Source organism: Erythranthe guttata, chromosome 14 (genome assembly GCF_056151865.1).
Source record: "Erythranthe guttata isolate IM_541 chromosome 14, IM_541, whole genome shotgun sequence".
Lineage (NCBI taxonomy): Eukaryota > Viridiplantae > Streptophyta > Magnoliopsida > Lamiales > Phrymaceae > Erythranthe > Erythranthe guttata.
Genome location: NC_142546.1, coordinates 9,769,668 through 9,796,264, shown reverse-complemented (window position 1 = coordinate 9,796,264; position 26,597 = coordinate 9,769,668). Strand labels below are relative to the sequence as shown.

General features: G+C 30.3%; 1 protein-coding gene across 2 annotated transcripts; it reads left to right on the top strand.

The window, feature by feature from the left end:
* Positions 1 to 6,755: 6,755 nt before the first annotated feature.
* On the top strand, positions 6,756 to 21,557 carry LOC105954547 (putative RNA-dependent RNA polymerase 5). 2 transcript variants are annotated; one of them, XM_088813101.1, is made up of 20 exons: positions 6,756 to 7,287; positions 8,621 to 8,816; positions 8,905 to 9,043; positions 9,280 to 9,354; positions 9,754 to 9,907; positions 10,278 to 10,488; positions 11,038 to 11,125; positions 11,219 to 11,362; positions 11,496 to 11,540; positions 11,653 to 11,724; positions 12,704 to 12,810; positions 13,299 to 13,447; positions 14,331 to 14,556; positions 14,664 to 14,889; positions 15,608 to 15,750; positions 15,838 to 16,000; positions 17,126 to 17,270; positions 17,806 to 17,969; positions 18,099 to 18,352; positions 21,349 to 21,557. In XM_088813101.1, exons 1-19 carry the CDS (start codon positions 6,957 to 6,959, stop codon positions 18,339 to 18,341), a joined length of 3,021 nt encoding a protein of 1,006 aa, XP_088669227.1. In that variant the 5' UTR covers positions 6,756 to 6,956; the 3' UTR covers positions 18,342 to 18,352; positions 21,349 to 21,557. The 2 variants fall into 2 exon arrangements, with proteins under 2 accessions (XP_088669227.1, XP_088669226.1); XM_088813100.1 differs by lacking the exon at positions 21,349 to 21,557 and having other exon boundaries at positions 18,099 to 18,538.
* Positions 21,558 to 26,597: the final 5,040 nt, after the last annotated feature.

Genomic DNA, 26,597 nt, shown 5'->3' with positions numbered 1-26,597 from the left:
AACAATTATTTCATTTTATATGTTATTGGACATGTTATTAAAATGGATGATTTGAGAAAATTAACCAAAAATGGGCGGAGCCACAAGCTATTGGAAGTCGACCTTCAAGACTTATTGTTTGTATGCGATATTTAATTTATTGTTTATATTTATTTTTGTTTCTTAATTTTGCAATTGTTAATTCCAGTGGCAAAACAGCCTTAAAATGAGGCAGTGGAGAAGGGCTTAGTTCCGATGCAAGATGTATAGATGGTCTTTTACGAAGGTATGTTGTCGATAGTTTAGTTTTGATTATGTTAATTTAGTTATTAAATCTAATTACTTTTAAGCTCAACATGAAAGATATAATTGATGATGTTTTTCCTGGTTCAAATTTTCAATCTACTAGTATTAGCTGATTCAATTCATTAGGAAAATTATTCAACAGTAAAGTTATGTCCTTTTTTTTTGTGTGTAGTATACTTAATAATGTTCCAGTATAATAGAATTTTGATCATACGATACATCAAACATTTGTTTATATTCTTACAACATCAAAACAATGCAATTTGTTGTCCCGTGCATCGCACGGGTACAATTACTAGTAGTACTAATAGTAATAATAGTAATACTAATACTAGTAATAGTAATAATAGTAATAATAATACTAGTAATAGTAATAATAGTAATAATAATACTAGTAATAATAGTAATAGTAATAATAGTAATAGTAATAATAGTAATAGTAATAATAGTAATAATAATAATAATAATAATAATAATAATAATACTAATAATAATAATAATAATAATAATAATAGTAATAGTAATATTAATAATAATAATAATAATAATAATAGTAATAGTAATAATAATAATAATAATATAATAGTAATAATAGTAATAATAGTAATAATAGTAATAGTAATAATAATAATAATAATATAATAGTAATAATAGTAATAATAGTAATACTAATAATAATAATAATAATAATAATAATAATAATAATAATAATAATAATAATAATAATAATAATAATAATAATAATAATAATAATAATAATAATAATAATAATAATAATAATAATAATAATAATAATAATAATAATAATAATAATAATAATAATAATAATAATAATAATAATAATAATAATAATAATAATAATAATAATAATAATAATAATAATAATAATAATAATAATAATAATAATAATAATAATAATAATAATAATAATAATAATAATAATAATAATAATAATAATAATAATAATAATAATAATAATAATAATAATAATAATAATAATAATAATAATAATAATAATAATAATAATAATAATAATAATAATAATAATAATAATAATAATAATAATAATAATAATAATAATAATAATAATAATAATAATAATAATAATAATAATAATAATAATAATAATAATAATAATAATAATAATAATAATAATAATAATAATAATAATAATAATAATAATAATAATAATAATAATAATAATAATAATAATAATAATAATAATAATAATAATAATAATAATAATAATAATAATAATAATAATAATAATAATAATAATAATAATAATAATAATAATAATAATAATAATAATAATAATAATAATAATAATAATAATAATAATAATAATAATAATAATAATAATAATAATAATAATAATAATAATAATAATAATAATAATAATAATAATAATAATAATAATAATAATAATAATAATAATAATAATAATAATAATAATAATAATAATAATAATAATAATAATAATAATAATAATAATAATAATAATAATAATAATAATAATAATAATAATAATAATAATAATAATAATAATAATAATAATAATAATAATAATAATAATAATAATAATAATAATAATAATAATAATAATAATAATAATAATAATAATAATAATAATAATAATAATAATAATAATAATAATAATAATAATAATAATAATAATAATAATAATAATAATAATAATAATAATAATAATAATAATAATAATAATAATAATAATAATAATAATAATAATAATAATAATAATAATAATAATAATAATAATAATAATAATAATAATAATAATAATAATAATAATAATAATAATAATAATAATAATAATAATAATAATAATAATAATAATAATAATAATAATAATAATAATAATAATAATAATAATAATAATAATAATAATAATAATAATAATAATAATAATAATAATAATAATAATAATAATAATAATAATAATAATAATAATAATAATAATAATAATAATAATAATAATAATAATAATAATAATAATAATAATAATAATAATAATAATAATAATAATAATAATAATAATAATAATAATAATAATAATAATAATAATAATAATAATAATAATAATAATAATAATAATAATAATAATAATTCATCACAAGAAAACTGTGTTGAATAATATCACTCTACCAAGATCATAATACCATGGCTCTGATACCATATACAAATTAACAACAAATTAACAGGACCTTTATTTTATTTAACTATAATAAAATTCAAGAATCTTTCTATTAAAACTCTTAATAATGAGTTTGAAAGTGATATGAGTAATAATGATAATTATCAAAACATTGTCCAAGAAGAGATTAATAAACTCTCAAAATATGCTGATAAGCCTACCCAAAGGATGTATTATTATCCTAGGCCTACTCCCCAGGATGTTCTTTTTGAAGAACAAGAGTATATTGTTAATAATTCTTATAGTGGTAAAAATATTTACGAATGGAATATTGATGGTTTTACTGAAAGACAGATTTATAATGTTGTTCATAGGATGCTCATGTATAGCACTATTTGCAAGAATAATACTAATTCTGATAGGGCTATAGCTAATATGATTATAGAAGGTTTCACAGGACAACTTAAAGGTTGGTGGGATAATTATCTTACCCTGAGTAATAAAAGTGATATTTTAAATATGGTTAAAGATGAAAATGGTAGACAGGTTGAAAATTCTGTCTATACTCTAATCATTAATATTATTGAACATTTTACTGGAAGATGGTCTGATAATAGTGATAATCTTAGGACTTTACTCCAGAATCTACGATGCCGAACCCTTACATCTTTTAGGTGGTACAAAGACACTTTTCTTAGTAGGGTTATGGAACTTCCGGAGTCTAAAAGTCCTCACTGGAAATCCAAATTTATTGATGGAACCAGAAAACAATGGTATGGTGGTTTATGAGGGTGAAGAACACAATGAAATATGTTTTAACCGTTTATTTTTCCTTTTGGGTTGTTCTTTTTTTTTTGGGAAAAAAATTCGACAATACTAAAAATCGGTCTGCAAATACCGATTTTTGTTACTAAAGTCGGTAACCACATTCCAATTTTTTTAATAAAAATCGTTACTCAAAAACCGATTTTTGTAGTACAAATTGGCATGACAATACCGATTTGTTTTTGTATTATCGGCATTGTCATGCCCACTTGTACAACAAAAATCGGTTTTTGAGTACCGATTTTATTATCTGTGTTTTTTTAAGACCGTTTACCCATACTTTCGTGCATCAACCTAAGGGATTGATGGAGGATTATTCAAATGAATTATCTAACGAATAAATATTTGAGACACGGAAAACTCTACTCGATTGGATTAAAGGAGTTGGTAGACGCCACCGAATGGTGTTAAACATTTTCGTTTCAAATATTTAAAAAATATCAATTAACCAAATATATGTATTATTTAAAAAAAATCCGAAAAATATCGGTATCCGAAAACCGATTTTGTACTCAATAATCGACATTAAAACGTCGATTTTGACTTGTAAAATCGACGTTGTGTCGCCGATTTGGTTAACAAAAATCGGCATTATGACCCCAATTTTCATGTACAAAATCGGTCTGGGTAAACCGATTTGGGAAACCAACGAAAAACAAACCAATTTCAATCTCAATTTTTTTTTTCCCGAAATCGGCCAAAGCATTGCAACCCAACAAGAAATAAGCATAGATTAATGTTCATTCATACATATTAATTAAGAATCAATGCTCGATTAATGTTTTTGAATTTACAAGCAAAAGTTTAGTAAAAAGGACATCGATGCTCGATTAATGTTTTCGAATTTACAAACAAAAATTTAGTAAAAATGACTTGTTGGTGGTGGTGCCGTGGTGGTAATGGTGCGGTGGGTGGGCTGCTGGTCATCGCCGGTGCGGTGGAAGTCTCGCTGGTCGGCATCGCGGCGGTCTGGCGGCGGCAATCGTGATATTTTTTTTTTTTGGTCTTGAACAAATTAAAAATAGGATTTATTTGTATTTGAGTATTATTTGTGGATAAGGGTATATTTGTCCTCTTTGGTCTTGATGTAATAAAATTAGGTTAATTTACGGGCTTGAACTAATAAATTTCTTTATTTGGGTTTGAACTAATAAAAAAATGAGCTTGCATATAACCGTCGCCTTAATTTTTTTATTAAAAAATGTCTATAGCTGCTAGAATATGCCCTAAAAATAGAGATAAAATTAAAATTAAAAAAAATATCCTACATTTACCGGCCGGTCAGTACTTATCATTTCCCTTATATTTAATAATTAATATATATTTTTTGTATTGTAATATATATATCTATTACTTATGCACTAAGTTTTGCATGCTACGTGTCTCTCTCTTGTAACACAAACATGACAATGATTTTTTTAAATCTTGCACCAAAAGTTTTTTGTATTGTAATATATATCTATTACTTATGCGCTAAGTTTTGCATGCTACGTGTCTCTCTCTTGTAAGATAAACATGATAATGATTTTTTTAAATCTTGCACAAAAAGTTGAAATTCCTCGCCCCAGGGCCCCCCATCTCTTGGTCCGACAAAGATTGATGGTGAAATGTAATTATGGTAACTCAACGGCCCGTTAAGGTAGTGGACCCGGACCTAGTGCCCACAAGGAACCAACCGTCATTGCAGTTGAAATTCCCACACTGCGGCTGCCAGGATTCGATCCTAGGACTTTGCACCAACTTACCACCTCCGGAATCAATTGAGCTCTACACCCATGCGGGCATGATTTTTTTAAATCTTATATAAATAGCCCCAAAGACTAAATGAACATGATTACTTTTGTTTGCATACGCTTATTGTTCAGTTTCTTTTTAGGGTGAATGGCAAAAAGTCCCATCACATGGGACTTAAATGCATTTTAGTTCACAAAAAAAACAGTCTCTCAATTAAACCCATCCCCATGTCTTTAGTCCTCAATAATATAATTCTTATCAATTCCACCCATTATGCTCTAACTTCCTTAATATTACACATTGACCCCGGATTTAAACAAATATATCACATTAACCCCCAAAACTTTTTTTTTCAGCAAATAATTTTTTTTCTGAAATATTTTTTTTCCGGCCAGTTTCCGGCGTTGACTTTTTTTTTTTTTTTTGAAAACTTTTTTTTTTTCTGAAATTTTTTTCCGGCCGGTCAACCACCGTTGACCGCCGGTCTCCGGCGTTGACTTTTTTTTTTTTTTTTCTTTTTTTAGAAAAAAAATATTTTAATTAATATTACTGTTTTGGCTACTAAATTACTGTCTCGGACATTAATATTACTGTTTGGGACAATAATATTATGAATATTATTTTCCCGAACAGTAATATTATTAATATTATTGTCTAAGACAGTTAAATTACTGTTTGAGACAGTAATTTAGCATCTAAGGCAGTAATATTAATAAAAAAAAAAATTTAAGAAAAAAAATAGAAAAAAAACAAAAAATCAATTAACAGTTAAATTACTGTCCCCGACAGTTAAATAACGGCTGGAGACAGTAATTTAGCAACGAATAGAGTAATATTAATTAAAAATACTTTTTTTAAGAATAAAAAAGTCAATTAACAATTAAATTACTGTCCCCGACAGTTAAATAACGGCTGGAGACAGTAATTTAGCAACGAATACAGTAATATTAATTAAAAATATTTTTTTAAGAATAAAAAAGTCAATTAACAGTTAAATAACTGTTGGAGACAGTAATTTAGCAACGAATACAGTAATATTAATTATAATAGTTTTGAAGGAAAAAAAAAGTCAATTAACAGTTAAATTACTGTCTCCGATAGTTAAATAACTGTCGGAGACAGTAATTTAGTAGCCAAGACAGTAATATTAATTAAAATATTTTTTTAAGAAAAAACAAAATTAAAAAAAAAAGTCAACGCCGGAGACCCGGCGGTCAACGACAGTTGACCGGCCGGAAAAAAATTTCAGGAAAAAAAAAGTTTTGTTAAAAAAATAATAATAAATAATAAAAAAAGTCAACGTCGGAGACCGTCGGTCTCCGACGGTCAACGGCGGCGACCGGCGGCGACCAATGGTGGTGGGTCAAAATTGGGGTCAAAATTGGTTAATCGATGAAATTGGGCTAAATTGGGGTGTAAATCATGAAATTGAAGTTGAATTGGGTTTCATTGAAATTGGGTTGGGGTAATTTTGATATATATAAAGAGGTTTTCATTATTTGCAAATAAGTTTGAATGGGGTGGATTTATTTGAAAGACAAAAAAAGTTAGATGTCCCTCTTTTAATTAAGTGCCCTTGTCATGGGCCTATTTGCCATTACCCCTTCTTTTTATGCATACGAAAAAAATTAATTACAAATAGTACTCCACATTTATAATAATTTTCTAGCCCCAAAACAATTTTTAATTTTAGTTTTGACCCCAAACGTAAAACACGAGGGGGTGAAAAGTGTAATTCTCCCGATATAGGTAACGTGTAGAGTAAGCATAAACAGTACCCCCACTTAGATTTCACACACACTGTCCCGAATTCCGATCAGTCCTACATACATTTATTTCCACTCTTGTATGAATGATCACACACTCTTCCCCAAAATTGAAATCTGTAACCAACAATTTTTGTGAAAACCTAGAAGAAGAAGAAGAAAATTAAGCAAAATAAAAATAAAATAAAATAATGGATGCTTCTCCTTCGCCTTCGGCTTCTGGTAATGAAGAAATTGTTCGTTTACCAGAAGCAGTAGAGAGGTGCATAAAGAGAATTCGCGACGAAAAGAATCAGCCACCACTCGCTAAGTCAGCCAGAAAGATGCTGCTACAAATTGGGGAACAATCTTCACTCAGGATACTCTCTACCATTTTATCATCAAATAAACCCATTTACAGCTTCACCGGTTTCGTCTCTCATTTGGTCAACAAAGATAACCCTAATCTTCTCACTACTCACTCTTCCCCCAGGCTTTCGTCGCCTCCCTCCACCTCTACTTCTCCCCACGCGCCACTGTCGAGTAAGTCAAATTTCCATTCCTTCTTCTTTTATTTTTAATTTTTCTTTTTTTTTTTTGTTTATATAAATAAATGTTGATTGGTTACGGTGGCGAGTCGAGGAATTTGTTACACTTTAATTTTCGGGCTTCGGGACAGCGTCCTAGAATTTTTTTTGAGCTTTTTTTTTTTTTTTTTTTGCATGAATTTGAATTTTGGGTGGGTTAATTAATAAAAAAGGGGGATTTTTCTTGCATTAATTTAGATATTGGGTGGGCTAATTAATTAATAAAAATTAGTTGGCTAAATAGATATATAGGTTTAATATAGGGAAAAATTTATCAATTGGGGTGGGCTCCCTTGATTGGTTATGATTTGGACATTTGTTTCTGTAACTTATCTACTCTTTGCCTGATATTTTTGGGGAAAACATTTCCCTGGAATGAATAGAATCAACCATGAATAGGGGTGAAAGTCAGATGGATCGGATCGGAATTAGCTTTTTCGGAAAATTTCCTAGAAATTTTGGTAGTACAAAATCAATTATAATTCCAATTCCAAAATTTTCAAAATCTAAAAAATGATTCCAATTCCAAAAGATCCGGAAATTTTGGAATGATGAAATTTTTTCGGAAATCACCTAAGTTTCAAAATTTTAAAACTTGTCGGAAATTTTCTGAAAATTTCATAATTTTCCAAAAATAAGAACATCCACGTCGATAAAAATAAAACTAATAACTACTAAATTTCAATTAAAAAAATAAATGAAAGTAAACCACATCATAGTATCCAATAAAACTTCTACACAGTTCAAAATCCTAAAACAAAACTTAAATCAAATCACTGTTTCAGAGATAGGAAAAAAAAAACTTAAAAGAAGTATTATATACTATATATTATTTACTGGTGTATTTTTCGGAAAAAAATCGGAATGTTTCGGAATTAATTTTGGAAATTAAATGGGATTAGAAATCGGAAATTCCAATTTTTTTTTTTTTAAATATAACTCCAATTCCAATCCATCGGAAATCGGAATTTCGGAAGTCGGAATGAAAAAAGTTGTTCCAAGATCCGAACATTTCGGATCGGAACCTGCGGAAATTGGAATTTCCGCCGCAACTTGCATCCCTAACCATGAACATGCGAGTTATGCTTTTAGTTACGGTTCTATGGCACCATAGTTCATTGAAATCCTTGCTTCTCAATTAGCACAATTATTGGTTGTTGATTAGTATCTAAATAATTTTATTTGTACTTCTTGATTCCTTCTTCTTTTTCGTGCTCTCGTGAAGTACAAGTTGACTTAAACAAGTCTTTCAGTGTAATGTTGTTACTCATCGAATTTGCATAACACAGGCCTTAAAAGTATCCGTTCACAGCTATCTTTTGAAGATGAAACTCAAGAAAAGACGACCCCTTGCGTCAGAAGTCAACTATCACTTACCGGTCAACATAGAGAGATAGAACATTCTGCCACGATCAGTCAGCAGTTGATGGTCCTGAGCAAACTTGAATACAGGCAGTTATTTTTGGTTCTAAGTTACATCAGGAGGTTAGGTTTACCTTTTCCTGTTCTTTAATGTAGTTTTATTTACGTTATTTGGTTCAAAGTAAAAACAAAACCAATTTTTGCATCGTAGGCAAAAGCTGGAAGCTGTAATTACTCCAGATGGCGCTCGTGATATCTCTAGTATGAAAGGCATTCCTATGGATGTTTTCGAGAGCGAAATTTGGAACAAATATGGCCAGCGTTTCTGTGACAAAGCAGATCGTATACAGGTAAGCAGATCGTATCCAGGTAAGCTGTACAACCTTAATAATTGGTCTTTCCGTTACGGTGCGTTGGGCTCGCATTCTTTTATCAGTTTTACGTTTTACGTTTGTTTTATCAATATTACTGGCTTTGGTAATTAGTTTTCCTTTTTCTATATTTTGTTAAATTTTGTTACATGAATCTATAAATCACCGTGTTATACACACGTAAGGTATATAGTACGACAATTTGTTTTGTGCAGTATCTCGATTGGGATTCAGGGAAAACCCATATCTACTACTGTCATGTTTGCCAAGACGGAGGTTATTATTTCAAGGTCAGTGCTAACCTCAAACTCCATGTACACCATGTACAGTAAAACCTCGATAAATAATAACCTTGCTTAAATAATAGTTTCTTCTGGTTCCGACTCGGTCAAAACCAACTTAATTATTAGTTCGATAATTTAATATTTCGCTAAATCAATAGAACTTTGCTAGTCCCGAATGTATTGGCCTTTTATAATTTCCTTCTCCTGTCCAATTTTTATCAGCTTCCGATTTTTTCAGTAGATTTTCGATAGCAGTGTTTTTTCAACTTTATATTGTTTTGTAGTTTTCCTAGTCCACGGGTTGCGCCTGTTATGATTTCTCGTCAGCTTGATATTTCTCCTTTCTTGTTTTTTGTTTAAGTAGTATAATCATTTTCAGTATCGTTGCCCGTTTGGATAATACAGGGTCCTATTCTGAATAATACGAGAACTCACCTGCAACGGTCGTTAGGAGATGACAACATATTAATAGTCAAGTTTCTAGAAGATGGGGCAGCTTTGACTGGCAATATTGTTAAAGAAGGAATTCATGTTGGCCTTAGGCGCTATCAATTTTTCGGTATTTATTCTACTTCTTTCCGAATTTTCCGAAATTCATGTTATTTCCGAATTTTCCGAAATTCCGCCGTTCCCGACGCATTCCAAAATCGGAATGCATTTTTGAGTTCCGGTTTTTTTGGAACGGAAATCGGAACCTATTTATAACTTCCGAAAAAAGTTAGAAAATTTCCGAAAAAGCCATTTCTAATCCATTACTTCCGATTACCACCCCTACTTTTAAATGAACGAATACAACCGTGTAGTTACAGACTCCTTTTCAGAAACAACGGAAATTCTCCATTGTCAGAAAATAGGTGGTAGCATGAATTGACTCTTTAACTTGTTAACAACATTCAACGACTAACGATATATGTTGTGTTATTGTATAGTATTTAAAGATGAGCGCATAAAAGTGAAGAAAAAACAAATGGAGAAGGAGAAAAAGGCTATTTATTCTGCTGTGAAGTGCTATTTTGTCCGTATCGACTCGATTTCTCCTTATCAAGAAGATTATGTTTTATCAAGAAAAACAATCAATGAAGCAAGGCGGCTGTTTATGCACATACACACTCTCTCGACCATAGAAAAGTACATGGCCAGGTTGAAAAATCAGCACATCATTCCTCTTTAATTATTGGGTATATTACAACCACCGAGGTATGGTCAAATTACGAAAACACCCCTCATGTTTGGATAATTATATTTACCCCTCAACTTCTTACATCTCCACCGTTATGGTGTCAAATTCAACATAATCATCTAGATTTCGTGGAATATTCTCTAGTTTGTACTCGTTTTGTGTAAAAATACAGTTTCTGATGCACCACAATCTGATATATACACGCCAAAAAACACATCCTATGATCATCTAGCTACAATTTCAAAATGTGGAGCTCGAATGGGATAAAACAGGTCCAAAAAGTGAGAATATTCCATATAATCCAGAAGATTCCACTAAATTTGAAACCGTAAGGGTGGACGTGTAAGGAGATTTATAGTTGAGGGTGGGTTGTAATTCCCCTAACAGGGGTGGGGTTTTCGTAATTTGACCATACCTCAGGGGTGGTTGTAATTTACCCTTAACTATAACATCCATTGAATACCCATTGTGAAAATTTTATTTTTTTAACCATTTTGATGTCAACTCAGATTTGCCCTGATCCTATCAAAGACGATAAAGCTTGATCTTAATTTTGCTGCTGTTACAATTGAAAGAATTGAAGATATACCTTTCCAAGTATAATACAGTGTTTTAATCAATATTCTTATTTTAGCTCATTGTAGAAGACACAAAATAATATATGTTATGTTTCTTGTTCCATAATTTTAGGATGAAAATGGCTCTATTGTCTATGATGAAGATGGGAAGCCTATTTTACATACAGATGGAACAGGATATATATCCGAAGACTTAGCAAAGAAGTGTCCGAAAGATTTTACAACCGCGAAATATATCACAAATAATAATTTTGAGGTGAGAAATTTGATTGCTTTTATTAGAATATTTTCGTAGTAGTAATGTTTAATTTTTGACTCTAGATTATCTTCATTTTTTTTTTCTATTTCCAACTCTAGAAATGTAACAGAGTTCCGTTGAATTTGAGCAGATAACCTGTCATAAAAGAGAAGCAGAAGAGAGGAATAAGGAGCCGGTAGTCGTTTAATTATTTCCGCTGTTTGTTAGTGTTAACAGATTTTTGACTTGCTATACTTTATTCTTAAATTGTTAGCTAAAATATCTTATGTTTCGTTACTCTATTCAAGCCATTATTGATGCAGTGCCGTTTGTTCCATGACGGTGTTGCTGTTAAGGGAACTCTTCTTATCAATAAAAAGGTAAACTCATACTTAATTGCAACTTTTTTTTGTATGTCAAGGTTATCGATTTGATGTACGGGTTTATAAGTGTAATTGTATGGCAAGCTAATCTGCGGTAAAAATAATCCATTAGATATAGCAGAAATGAAATTTTCTTAAGTTTAGATTCTGGAATACACATCTTCTTGTAATCAAAATCTTCTTATTGCAAATAAAGTTATTAGGGATGGGAATTTAACCCGCCCAGCCCCAAATTTACCGGGTAATCCCCGCCCCGTTAGCTAATGGAGGGGGGGTTACGGGTTTTAAAAATTTCACCCGTAGCGGGTACGGGTTTTGAACATATGCACCCTTACCCGCTCCGTATCCAACCCATTTATATATTTTTTTAATATCATAAAATACTGATTTTTAAAGATATTTTTATTCAATAAATTATAAATATAAAAAACAAATATATAATTTTTTCCGTGTCCGGGGCGGGGGCGGGTTTAATAAAATCCAACACACGCACCCAAAGGGATTGCCCCGGCCTCTTACCAAACACCACAATGGAAGAGGCTCCAATACCCCACTAGGCTAATCCTTAGTTAGAATTTAAAATACTCATAATTTCTACAAGTGTAGTATAAAAATAGATATAGATATAGATTGATATAGATACTGCGAACATCCAAGATTTACTGTCGTAGTCCAATATATGAATAATTTGTTCATAAATATATGTCAAACATCACGTTCTTGATTTAGATTTTATTAGTCTGACAAAGTAAATTTTAGTTACATCATTAGAAAAATATGAACCAATCTTCAGAGTTCCGGCTTCTAGTTTCTCTTTATCCCTCCCGTATGATAGTTATATAATAATAATATGAGTTGTAGGATGATCAGCCGGTTTCAGTAAGAGCTGAGTTGTCGCTAATGGGAAGCATTAAAATTAGTTTTCCGTTTCTTGCATTAGTGATTCAGTGTTTGCTTAACACCAAGACCACTTTAGCTTAAACCAGGAACCATTCAAGTTAGACCTTCCATGATTAAAGTTGACAAGGACCCGACATTGCCAAACAACGAAACCTTTAACTCACTGGAGATCGTCGCCATTAGGTATCTTCCATTATAATTCACTCTTCCCAAATTTTCTTGCATTAGATCTTTCTTTATTCTGACATCCATATGCTAATAATGCATGTGCTTTTTTGCTATAATAAATTATATTAACATATTTTATTTTTTTGTGATTGAGTAATGAGTTTTTAGTAAAACGGAGTCGTTTAGCACCTCGATGTAAAGAAAAAGATAAATTATTTTTTAATAATTTTGTCAATATTCAAAAGTTGATTTTAAATATAACACCAACGGAATTTAATGAAAATATATATTCTTAAAGAGTAATATGTTACAAATATGTATATAAGAATTCTTTTGAAAAACTTTTTGTCTTGCTTCTCGCGTTACTAGTGCTGTTGTTTCGAGACTTGTCCACATTCTATGCAACTAACACATAAAATGAGCTCATGAAAAAAAAATACAGTGAATGCATCCAATTTCTTCCCTTTGGGCAACATTTACTAACTCCGGGCTTCGTATTTCAGTCATAGACCAGGCAGAAACAATCTTTCCAAATATTTGATTTCTCTTCTGAGCTATGGAGGAGTTCCTCGACAATTCTTTCTCGATTTGCTGACAAATGCTTTGGACGAGGCTCGACATGTCTTCTCCAATAAACGAGCAGCTCTCAGAGGTATTTTAATTGTCACTATCAGCACCCTACCGTTAATTTCTTAAAAGTTGATGCTTCCTAATATGGTCCTAAAACTTTCCAACAAACAACTGTTATACCCACTAGATTCCGGCTCCGCTTTCTTCTTTTCTTAGAGGGTGTTTGGCTAAGTTTATGAGATGTTAAAAGGAGCTTATAAGATGTTTTAGAGCTTATAAGTTCTTCCAAAGTGTTTGGTAAATTTTTTTAAAAAAAGATCTTATTTTTTCTTTAATATAAGCGTTGGAGAGCAAATAAGATCTTTTTAAAAAAGTACTTCTACCCCACCTTTTTTATTGAGGTATGGTCAATTTACGAAAAAAACCCTCTTGTTTGGATAATTACATCTACCCCTCAACTATGATTTTTTCTTACCACCCTTATGGTGTCAAATTCAACATAATCATTTAGATTTCGTGGAATGTGCTCTAGTTTGTACTCGTTTTGTGTAAAAATACAGTTTTTGATGCACCACAATTTGATATATACAAACCAAAAAACACATCATTCTTCAAAATGTGGAGTTCGAATGGGATAAAGCGGGTACAAAAGTAATAATATTCCATATAATCTCGAAGATTCCACTAAATTTGAAACCACAAGGGTGGACGTGTAAGAAGATTTATAGTTGAGGGGTGGTTGTAATTACCCAAACAAGAGGGGTTTTTTGTAATTTAACCACATCTTAGGGGTGGTTGTAATTTACCGTTTTATTTAAGATCTTATAATGAGTAAAAATAAGAAATAAGCTCATTTATCCAAACACTTAAAAAATTAATTTAAAAAATAAGATGTAACAGCTTAGCCAAACGAGCCCTTAGCATAGCTTATATAAGTGTACTTAAATACGTACTTGTTCTTGCAGTTGCTTCGAACAATGATGGACTAGATTTTGGTTTTATGGCACAGAGAATGATTTCTTCCGGGATACCTCTTAACGAACCGTATCTCCAGCTTTGTCTGTCGAACTTAGAAAGTGGCGAGAGAACTAAACTAAAGGAAGCAAGGATACCAGTTGGTGACAGCTTTTACCTTATGGGGACAGCTGATCCTACCGGTCTATTAAATAACGACGAAGTCTGTGTAATCCTGTATGTATATAACTACCATGAAGAAGTTTTTATCGAGTGTCTACAAAAAATTACAATTTTGCCATGCTTAAATCTTGTTGATTGCTTCCTTTTTTTTGGATGTGCAGTGCGAACGGTCAAGTTTCGGGGAAGGTATTGGTGTACCGGAATCCCGGGATGCATTTTGGAGATATTCACATTATGGAGGCTGTTTATGTTAATGAAATGGAAGAGTTTATTGGCGATGCGAAATACGGTATTTTCTTTTCGACCAAAGGCTGCCAGTCAGCTGCTTACGAGATGGCGACTGGGGATTTTGATGGTGACATGTACTGGGTTTCAAGAAACACCGAGGTTTGCATCTACAGCGTTTTCAGTTCATTAACCGATAGAATTATATATATATATATATATATATATATATATATATATATATATATATATATATATATATATATATATATATATACACTTTGCACCCGTGAAGTATAGCCTATGTAACACTTACCCCCTAAAGTATCATTTCTTACACTTACCCCACTCAAAATCAATTATTTTATATTTTAAAATTTAAAAACTAATAAACATAACAATCTAATAATTATTGGATCATAAAAAGTTGAGAAGTAACTAAAAAAATAAATTATTGGAAAAAAATAAAAAGTAATATATATTGTATAATAATGAATGGAAATATAATTTCTGAAATTAATGAACTAAAATATATTTGAATACTTAAGATTACTATTAGTTATTTATTGATTTCTTAAAATTTATCGATATGAATATATTTTATTACTTGTTCCAATAATAATTAGATGTTATTTATTAAATATGTACCCACCCAACGCAAGATAACATTTTTCAATAGATATTTTTATTTGTATAATTTAATTATTCGTTAGTTATTTCTTTAAATAAAAAAGAAAATTTTAATGGATTAGGATTTAAAATACAAATTATATATATATATATATATATATATATATATATATATATATATATATATATATATATATATATATATATATATATATATATATTAATTACAAGCACTTGTCACGAATTTCAGCTTTTGAAATATTTCAAATCAAATGAACCATGGAGCCGAGTTTACTCAATACCAGATTCAGAGAAGAGAAATCCGCAGAAGCTTTCGGACTTGGAGTTGGAACACGAACTTTTTCAACTACTCCTACAAGCTAGGAGACCAAGGTACTCTCTATTAGTAATTTTGGTCATGTATTGTAGTAACTCGTATGATGTATGCTTGTTCTAACATTAGTATTTTTTACTTGCCAGCTTCGGCATGTCAACAGCAGCCGATAGCTGGCTCACATTTATGGATCGTCTGTTGACTTTAGGTGACGATCGTGCCACTGAAAAAGATTCTTTGAAGAGAAAGATTATTCAATTGATCGACATCTACTACGATGCACTCGACGCACCTAAAAGTGGAAAAAAGGTAATTTTCGTCTATGCGTTCAATTTTGTTAGAGTGGTACTATTTCCACCTCCAAAGTATCTCAATTCACCACCAAAAATATATAAAATTTCATAAATACCCTCAAATTTATAATCCACCACCCTTCCTTATATTCGCTTAATCCTTACATGTTCTAGTTTATTTATATTTCTATTTTATTTTTTTAACTTTTTTATTTTTTTTTAATTCCTGCTCTTTTTTACCTTGGGAAATATTTTTCTCTGTCGAAAGTATTATTCACTTAAGGTGGAGAGGGTGAGATTTTGCGGTAAAAATTCCAATGGAAATTGTGAGGGTTTTTTTTTATAAATATTTTAATTAGTTTAGTGGTGGACGGTTTATAAATTTGTTAAAAATATAGATGAAAGTAGAAGAAATGGGTAAAATGAGACATACATTTAATTTGGTGGTGAAATAAGATATTTTAAGGGTGGAAATAGCACTGTCTTTTGTTATATATGAGATTTATTTTCTTAATATTGACCCCTCTTCCATTCTCCATATGCTACTGTTTTTTGCACGACTACAGTTATTTAGTTAGTTATGTGTGCACTTTATACATAGTTTTTCAAAAAAGGGCAAATTACAGTCACCCCCCGAGGTATGGCCAAATTACGAAAAAACCCTTTTGTTTGGATAATTACAACCACCCCCTCCTTTTACATATTTTTACATAAAATTTATGTAATTCGGTTATTTACCGAAGCAAATCGTGTATTCAGTTCGGTAAACGGTATGAAATGTTGGCGTACTGAAATTTCGGTTCGGTTTTACCGATTTAATATCCCTAAATTTGGAAGGGTTTTTACATAGTTGAGGGGGGTGCCCGTAATTACCCAAACATCATAACTCAGGGTGGCCGTAATTTGCCCTTAAAAAAAATACAAATAATTTTATGTGGTGTTCCATCAGATTGATTTCACTGGATTATATAAGATGATGTTAGAAATTGTGTCATCGGTTGTAGGAAAATTGTGACTGCTTTCATAAGGCTTGTCGAGCTCCAATTTTGTACGGATACATCAAATAGTCGCATTTAAATATTGGCAACGTGCTTCACTTATATGATATTTCTTTTTTTTTTTTCTTTTTCGTGGCAAACAGGTCGAAGTTCCGAACGAGTTGAGAGCTGAGATGTTTCCGCATCACATGGAAAAGGGAATCAACTTTAGCTATCACTCGTCCTCTATATTGGGTCAAATATACGATCGAGTGAAGGCATTTAAAAATGAGTCTGAGCTGACAAAAGGTCAATCTCTCTTGAACACATACAATTGTGTGAAGATATTACCCAATACCTTAGGATGTATATTTTCAAGGGCAAATTACGGCCACCCCTGAGTTATGGTCAAATTACGAAAATCCCTTTTGGGTAATTACAGCCACTCCTTACTTCTCAACTATGTATTATCTTACGAAAAGACCCCTCCAGAAGTAAATTTAGGGATGTTAATTCCGTAAAACCGAACTGAAATCCCGGTACGCCAACATTTCATATAGTTTACCGAACTAAATATACGATTAGATTCGGTAAATAACCTAATTACATAAATTTTATGTAAAAATATTTAAAAGGAGGGGGTGGCTGTAATTACCCAAACAAAGAGGTTTTTTTTCGTAATTTGGCCATACCTCAGGGGACTGGCCGTAATTTGCCCTATTTTCAATGATTGCATATTATCCTGGACAATAGAATCCTAACCAATTCAATCGATAAACGAGGCCCAAGTATATAGATACATTTAGCTGGGGGTGCTAACTCGATTGTTTTTCAATTTGTGCAGAAATCTGGAAATTGCCATGCTTTGATACTCCAATTCCCGAGATGTATATCACCGATTGGAAAGATAGGTACGAAAACTACCGCAAAGAAATGACGCAAATCCTACAATCCAGCTACGAATCAAAAAACGATGCCGCGGCCGACTTGATCAAAAAGTACAAGCAGGTAAGGAACTTCTGTGTCGAAAAAAATAAATAAATAAATATATATATATATAATCCTGACCTTTTTCATAAATATTTAAAAACAGAGTTATTTTTCTTAACGAGCTTGAAAATTAATAAAATAATGCAGTTGTTGTACGATGCTCCTGACATGGAAGAAAGCGCGAAGGATACCGAAGTGATATACAAGGAAGCGATTGCTATATATCACGTTACGTACGATTATGCAACGAGTCATGGTGTTGAGAAATGCAGTTTTGCATGGAGAGTTGCAGGTTCCGCACTATGTAACCTGTATGCATGGTCGTTTGCCGGTCCCAGACGGAAGCCGTTAACTATCTCACAAAGTGTTCTTCGGGAACTGTTGAACTAGGAAGCCCGGTTGTATCTTATTAATAAAAGTAAGGTTGTTCTGGTGAAACCCTAGGGTTTTTTTCCCGCTCATTTTATGGCTATATTTGTTATTTAATTATTTTTTTACTTTTATTTTTTGTCATTTAATTATTTTTTACTTTTATTATTTTATTATTATAATTTTCATTTAATTAAAGTAAGGTTGTTCTGGTGAAACCCTAGGGTTTTTTTCCCGCTCATTTTATGGCTATATTTGTTATTTAATTATTTTTTTACTTTTATTTTTTGTCATTTAATTATTTTTTACTTTTATTATTTTATTATTACAATTTTCATTTAATTAGTTCTAAGCTTTAATGTGTCTAATATTTTTTCGTTGTTTATTGTTTTACCTCTTCTTCCCCATGACTTCCACTTTTCATCTCTCTCCTCTCCCACTTCATCTCCTTCACGATTCTCTCCCACCCACCCCCACCCCCCTCCCCCCCCCCCCCCCCCCCTTTTTTTTTTTTTTTTTTTTTCTTTACTTCTTTACAAATCTAGCATCTATATCCATATTCTTCATTTTTGTGTAAACTCCCCCTTTCATTATTTCACAATTTCTTCTTATTAATAAAAGTAAGGTTGTTCTGGTGAAACCCTAGGGTTTTTTTGCCGCTCATTTTATGGCTATATTTGTTATTTAATTATTTTTTTACTTTTATTTTTTGTCATTTAATTATTTTTTACTTTTATTATTTTATTATTATAATTTTCATTTAATTAAAGTAAGGTTGTTCTGGTGAAACCCTAGGGTTTTTTTCCCGCTCATTTTATGGCTATATTTGTTATTTAATTATTTTTTTACTTTTATTTTTTGTCATTTAATTATTTTTTACTTTTATTATTTTATTATTACAATTTTCATTTAATTAGTTCTAAGCTTTAATGTGTCTAATATTTTTTCGTTGTTTATTGTTTTACCTCTTCTTCCCCATGACTTCCACTTTTCATCTCTCTCCTCTCCCACTTCATCTCCTTCACGATTCTCTCCCACCCCCCCACCCCCCCCCCCCCCCCCCCCCCCCCCCCCCCCCCCCCCCTTTTTTTTTTTTTTTTTTTCTTTACTTCTTTACAAATCTAGCATCTATATCCATATTCTTCATTTTTGTGTAAACTCCCCCTTTCATTATTTCACAATTTCTTCTTTCCCAAATTTGGCAACCCACCATTCTTATTCCACCACCACCACCGGATCCGGCCAACCCCAACCAACTCCGCCAAAATCTGCGCAAATCCAGCCACACATAACTAATCCCACGGCGATTTGTGCTCCACCCACTCCACTTCATCTTACGGCTCTTCATACTCCGAATTATCCACATCTTTTCTTTACACCGAATCTATGTATCCATCTTCAAGTCAAGTTCTCTTAATTTCTCCAGATTTCTACCCCAAATCTACATCTCTCTAAAATCCTACCCGCCTCTCCTACTTCTTTTCTCATATTTTTCTCCCTAAATCTAACTATGTATACATATTTTGAATCTCTTCAATCTCAAATTTTATGGATTTAATTCGATCCAATAAATTTCATCCGTTTTTTCTCAATTTTATGTGATTTGTCGAAACGGGATATGATGAATGTGTTAATGTTTATATATCTGGAGTTTTCCGGAGGTTTGTTTAGTTTTTTATTTTTCTCCATTCTAAAAACAATAGGGGCAGAGATCGTTCCACTGCGCTAGATATCATCTCCATTCGTCGGATAATTTAGATTCAATATTTTTTTGAACATTTTTTTGTGTTCTTTATCAGAATACAATTCCTTTTTTTTAATATTTTTTGCCGGATTAATGTACAATTCCTCTTTCTTTGTTTGATTCTTCCAAAGTATTAGATTAATTCCTTTATATATATATATATATATATATATATATATATATATATATATATATATATATATATATATATTATATATTTTTTTTGTTCTTTATAATAATTCTTTTTATAATAATTTTTTTTTTAATCTTATTAATCAAAGTAAGGCTGCTCATGTTAAACCCTAGGAAATTTTTCCCATTGATATATAGTCACAATTTTCATTTATTTATTTTATTTTATTTAATATAATCAAGGTTAATAAATCCACTAACCACGTATCTTATTAATAAAAGTAAGGTTACTCCCGCTATATATTATAATTGTCATTTATTTAATTAACTAATTTTATTGTTTTATTATATTTATTATAATCAAGTATAATAAGTCTGTCTAGACTTGATGGCCCCAAATCTACATATATTTTCTTACTAAAATTATCATTTTACTTAATATTAATTTGATGGAAAATTATTTAATTGTTTAGATAAACATTTGGTTCTTATTTTATTAATAAAAATAATATTTTCCCACTAAATTTGTCGTTTTACTTAATATTAATTTGATGGGAAAATTATTTATTTTTTTAGAAAAACATTTGGTTCTTACCACTCATTTGATAGTTATAAATTATAATTGTCATTTATTTGATTAATTAATTTTATTGTTATACTATATTTAATATAATCAAGTTTAATAAATCCGTTTAGTATCCAGACTTTTTCGCCCCAATTTTACTTATCTTTTCCCACCAAAATAGTCATTTTTACTTAATATTAATTTGATGGAAAAATTATTTAATTGTTTAGAAAAATATTTGGTTCTTATCTTATTAATAAAAGTAAAATTGCTCCTGATAAACTCTTAAAATTTAATGGCATCATTGATTTACAGTAAATTTACTGAGGCCTATTATGGGTGATAAAGAAGAATATTCGTTAAACTTCAACATTAATTGAGATAAGATAAATATACAACCATATTACATAAAAAATATAAAGTTAAATTAATAAATATGGCAAAAAAAATTTATGGATGAGGGATTATCATGAATATATATAGCAAAATATCAAAATGAATTGAAACTTAATTTTGTCGTTTAAATTGAACTTTACTTTTTATTAATTTTACTTCAATCCCGTGCATCGCACGGGCCAAAAATCTAGTATATATAATATGGAGGTAATTGTACGTATTAGGTCAATATAGTAATATGTATTGATTATTATCATGTAGTAGGATGAAATCCTAGTTGTAAAAATTATTATGTAATATTGAAGAATTGAAGCATTGTAGTTCTCATTTGTTGTGCTATATTCCTAGAATTTGCTAATCTGCAAGGTCTGTTGTATAAAAGTATGTCTATAATTCATATAATGTGTCTGTTTAATTGAAAGGGGGAAAGGGGCAGCTAAAACAAATACTTGTTTTTTCTCAATTCAATACACCTAGTTTAATATTATATTTTAGGGTAAATTATAACCACCACTGGTCAATTTACGAAAAAATCCCTCTTGTTTGGATAATTACATCTACTCACCTAAATTCAATATAATAATCTAGATTTTTTGTGGAATGTGCTCTAGTTTGTACTCGTTTTGTGTAAAAATACAGTTTCTGATGCACCACAATCTGATATATACAAGCCAAAAAACACATCTTATGATCATCGTGATTCAAAATGTGGAGTTTGAATGAGATAAAACGGGTACAAAAGTGATATATTCCACATAATCTTGAAAATTCCACTTAATTTGACACCGCAAGGGTGGACGTGTAAGAAGATTTATAGTTGAGGGGTGGTTGTAATTACCCAAACAGGAGGGGTTTTTTTGTAATTTGACCATACCTCAGGGGTGGTTGTAATTTACCCTATATTTCATCAAAGTTTTTAATTTTTTTTTTTGGATTAATACCGGAAAAAGAAAATTTTAATAGCAAAGTTCTAAAATACTCCTCATCAAACAAAATACAATTTATACAAACAATTTTTTCTTTTTCCTACTTCAAGACCAAAATTAGATTTTTTTTTTCTTTCTGTTTTTCTCCCTGAACCCGTTCAACCCTAGCCGCCACCACCGCCGAGCTCTGCCGTTGCTCCGCCATGCCCGGAGTAGAAAGTAAGTTTCCTCTTCTTTCCTCTTGCTATTTGGTAGTTTTGAACAATGAATTATTGTCTTTTGTGTATGGGTGCTTCTAATTTGGTCGTTTGAGCGTGTTTGTGAAATGAATTGTCGAAATGTTGATTTCGCCATGTGAGTGGCATTTTTTTTTTTGGAAAATTCGACACATGCCTATCGTTTTTTTTCTCTTTTTTTTTGTGGAAAAATCGACACAACCATGTCGTTTATCCATGAAAAACAACACATGCCTATCGTTTTTATGCAAGAAACGACGTGCTTGTGTCAATTTATCCAAAAAAAGAACATAAATTGTTAAAATGTGGTAAGTTGGAGGACATATTTCATGGATGAAAAAGTTTGAGGACATAAATCGTTTTAGTGGTAAAATTTAGTGACATAAACTGTAATTTTCCCGGAGAAACGCTATATACTTTTGACAAGATAATTATGGTTTTGGTCCTCCAAGTTTGCACATTTTTCACTTTTGGTTCGGCCCCATTTACCGTTGTCAACAAAATACACTCTAATGATGCCACATTTTGACACATTGAGTCACTCCATCTGTTTGGCCGTCAACAAGTAATGATCAACGGATGAATTAGGGTAGAATTTGGGATTTATCTTTGAAATTTTTTGAAATAAGACCCCTGTATTATTTCAAAACTTTCTAAAAAGTCATAAAATTTCATCCAATCCTAATTTAACCTCTTAACCAAATTTTACTACATATTTTACATCAATTTTTGTACGCCGATAATTTATTTATTGTTTTATTATTTTTTTTTTCCGGCGTTAGACTTTCTTATTAATTGGGTTAACTTTTTTTTTTTTCCTTATTTTTTTACATTGTTGAGGAGGAGTGGGAATAAAGATAATTTAAAAAAAAAAATCAAAGTTGATAACTAGCGGATAAAGTAATTTCATAAAGAAAATCAAAAAGAAAAAGTCAACAACATATGGGAAAAAGGTTTAGAAACACGTCAAAAAAAAAAAAATATCAATGGACGGTGTTGACCAAAAAAAAAACCGTTGTACTAGAGTGGTTGTTTTCTTTCCAAATTATTCAGATGCTTAATTCATGTGTTTCATAACTTTTTGGGAATATATTTGGGATGGGCAGGTGGTTCCACAAAGAGAAATTTGATTGGAAGAAATTAGGGATTTGTAGAAAATTGTTCTTTGGTCCCAAACAGGGGCGGAACCAGGATTAGAAAGTAGGGGGGGCGGACTAAAATTTTAGGGTTCGGGGCAGCGCCCCGAAAAAAAAAATTTAGGTTCACAATATTGCCCTAAATGGATTCGTGGCACCGTCTCATATTATTTTTAGAGACATTGATATAAAAAAATCAAAGATCGATAAGTAAATATTCATAAATTTTATTTAAAGTAGTACAAGTTTTAACCATTTTATTTTATATTTTTATAATCAATATGATATATATATATATATCTATAATTTATATAAAATTATGGAGAATAAACAAAAAAATTAAGGGTTAAGACACATATTTACAAAACATTTGGGGGGCCAAAAGTAATATTCAAAAAATATAATGCCAAAATAGCTAAAAAAAAAATTTTGGGGGGTCAACTCACCCCCCCCCCCCCCCCCCCCCCCCTGTAGCACCGCCTATGGTCCCAAACATTTTAACAAAACTTTGTTAGCAGTTTGAAATTTTAATATTACGATGCTAGACATTGTTTTATTGTGTTATGTAGTAGTGGCTATTAGTGAGAACCCCTCTAGTATTTTTTTAATAAAGATAGGTCCAGCCCCATTTCTTTTATTAGTGATAGGTCCAATTTTTTTTAACTCTCAAATTTACCCTTCTTTACTATTTTATCTCCACTATTTTAATATCATTTTTTTCTTTTAATTATAATATTTGTTTCTCAAATTTACCCTTCCTTACTATTCTCTCTCCACTACTTTAGTATCATTTTTTTTATTTTAATTATAATATTCGTTTATTTATTTAAAAACTAATACTTTTAAAAAATATCCTTTTTCCAATTTTATTATTTTTATTTTCCAGATTTTTGTTTTCATATCGATTATAAAATTCTGAAAACAGCTATAAAATTTTCGGAATCAACTATTCCCGAAATCAACTATTTCCGAAAACAACTATTTCCTAAATCAACTATTTCCGAAATCAACTATTTCCTGAATTAACTATAGGTTACTGAAAACAACTACATCTTTTGTTCGTTTATTTCTCGAACCAACAATCACAAAAAATAGTTATTTTTAATAGCACGTTTACTAAAATTATATCAACTACAAATTAACGAAAATGAACCATACAAAATTGAAATCAACTAAAAAATTATCAAATCAACTTTAAAATTATCGAAACCAACTATAAAAATCGAAAACAACTATAATTTATCTAAATCAACTATAAAATAAAAAATCTCAATTTAAGAGAAATTATAATCAACTATAGTTGAATCCAGATTCTCGACATTACAGTCGCATATCCATCGAGAAAGGGCTATTTCTCCACCGACCATGTGTTGAATCCGAAAGTTGTGAGGGTGATTTGTTCCATCGCCGCCGTCTCAACCACTCCCCAACTTCTACATGCCAATCACTCGCATGTGAAGAAATGACGCAAATCCCTTGCGTCAACTGCCAATTATCACTCTGCCTAAAATGGTTTCAGAGAAAATTAATATAAAAAATCAACTACACTCCACAATATATCGAAAATCAACTACAAACCACATTATTATCGAAAATCATGAATACAGATCTGAACCGAATCTGAAAATTCGATCTAGGGAAAAGATGGGATGAATTAACAGCTTTGCTCCTATGAGTTCTCGAAACATAAGTTGTCGGTGTTTTTTATTACCGGTTTCATCCTCGGGCTGAATGAATCGGCAAGAGCCGCGACTCGAGGCAATCGGAGAGCGATTGTTGCCTACTGAATGACGGCTTTTGGTATTTGGAGAGACTCGAAAAGAGTAAAGAATTAACGAGGGCACCGTCGGGCGGTGACGACGGCGGTGGACGGAGGGCAGCGACGGCGGTGGTGGACGGAGGGTGGCAGTGGGCATATGAGATCTGGTTTGGGGTTGGGGATAGAAACGAGAGAGAGGTAGTGGCTGCTGGAGAGAAAAGGGAGATGAATAAGAGAAATAGGGTTTGGTGATTTTATATAATAATTAAGGGTAATATAGGCACACCACTTATAATTTTAATTTATGTTAAATTAAAATATAAAATAAGGGGGGTTCTCACTAATATGTAAAATGAGGATATATCCATCCTAATATAATCAAATGTATTGGGGGGTTTTCACTAATTATCCCTATATAGTAATAATAATGTGTTTATCGGAAAAAAAATCAAGAGAAAAAAAAAGTCAACACCATTAAACGACAATTCAAAATCGTCGGTGAACGACGGCAAAGAAAATATTTAAAAAAAAAAAGTGGGATAATTACAGTTTAGATCCCTATATTATACACCATTTTTGAGTTTGGTCCTTCAACCTTTTCTGGCACGAAATTGCTTCTCAGATAACCAGTTTTTTTACAATTTTCGTCCATTGTCAGAAATTGGTGTTAGTTTGGACAGAAAAGTCACGTGCAAGGCACGTGACAATGCACACTAACCCCTTAATTTTACCTATATTGTTAATTTAACCTCAATACACTTTATTCTTACAATTTCATCCAAATAAAATTAAATTCGAAAAATGTACTAAAAATGTGAAATGACAAAAATACCATAGGAGGGTTTCTAGGAATTAGTACATTATACTTGAAGCAATTGTAAATACGAGATCCAGAAGCAAGGTAGACCCAACAAGATGAAGCCTCTCCATTGGTCTGCCCCGACAAACAACCACAAAAATCCGAAATTAAAATTAACCATCCACCCACTTGCAAAGTGGATTTGATTCTCGGAGAATCAAAACGCAATCTTCGAAGATGGGAAATTGTTTGGGTTTTGGTAATTTGAAGATGGAAAAAATGGATATTTATTATGTAGAAGAGGAATCATAGATTTGTTGTAGGGAGATGTGAGAGAAATAGAGAGAGAGAGAGACAATGAGGTGTCGTCTAACTCATCTTCCAGCTCAATTTTGACTGCCACATGTATATCACGTGTGGCGCACATGACAATTCCGTCTAAATTCACTGTGAAACTTGACGGTCGAACCAAAAGTGTCGACAATGGTAAGTTTGAGAACTAAATTCGTGGTGGCGAAATGTTTTGAGGACTAAAATCGTTTTAGGTTACAAGTATAAGGACGAAAAGTGTAACTATCCCAAAT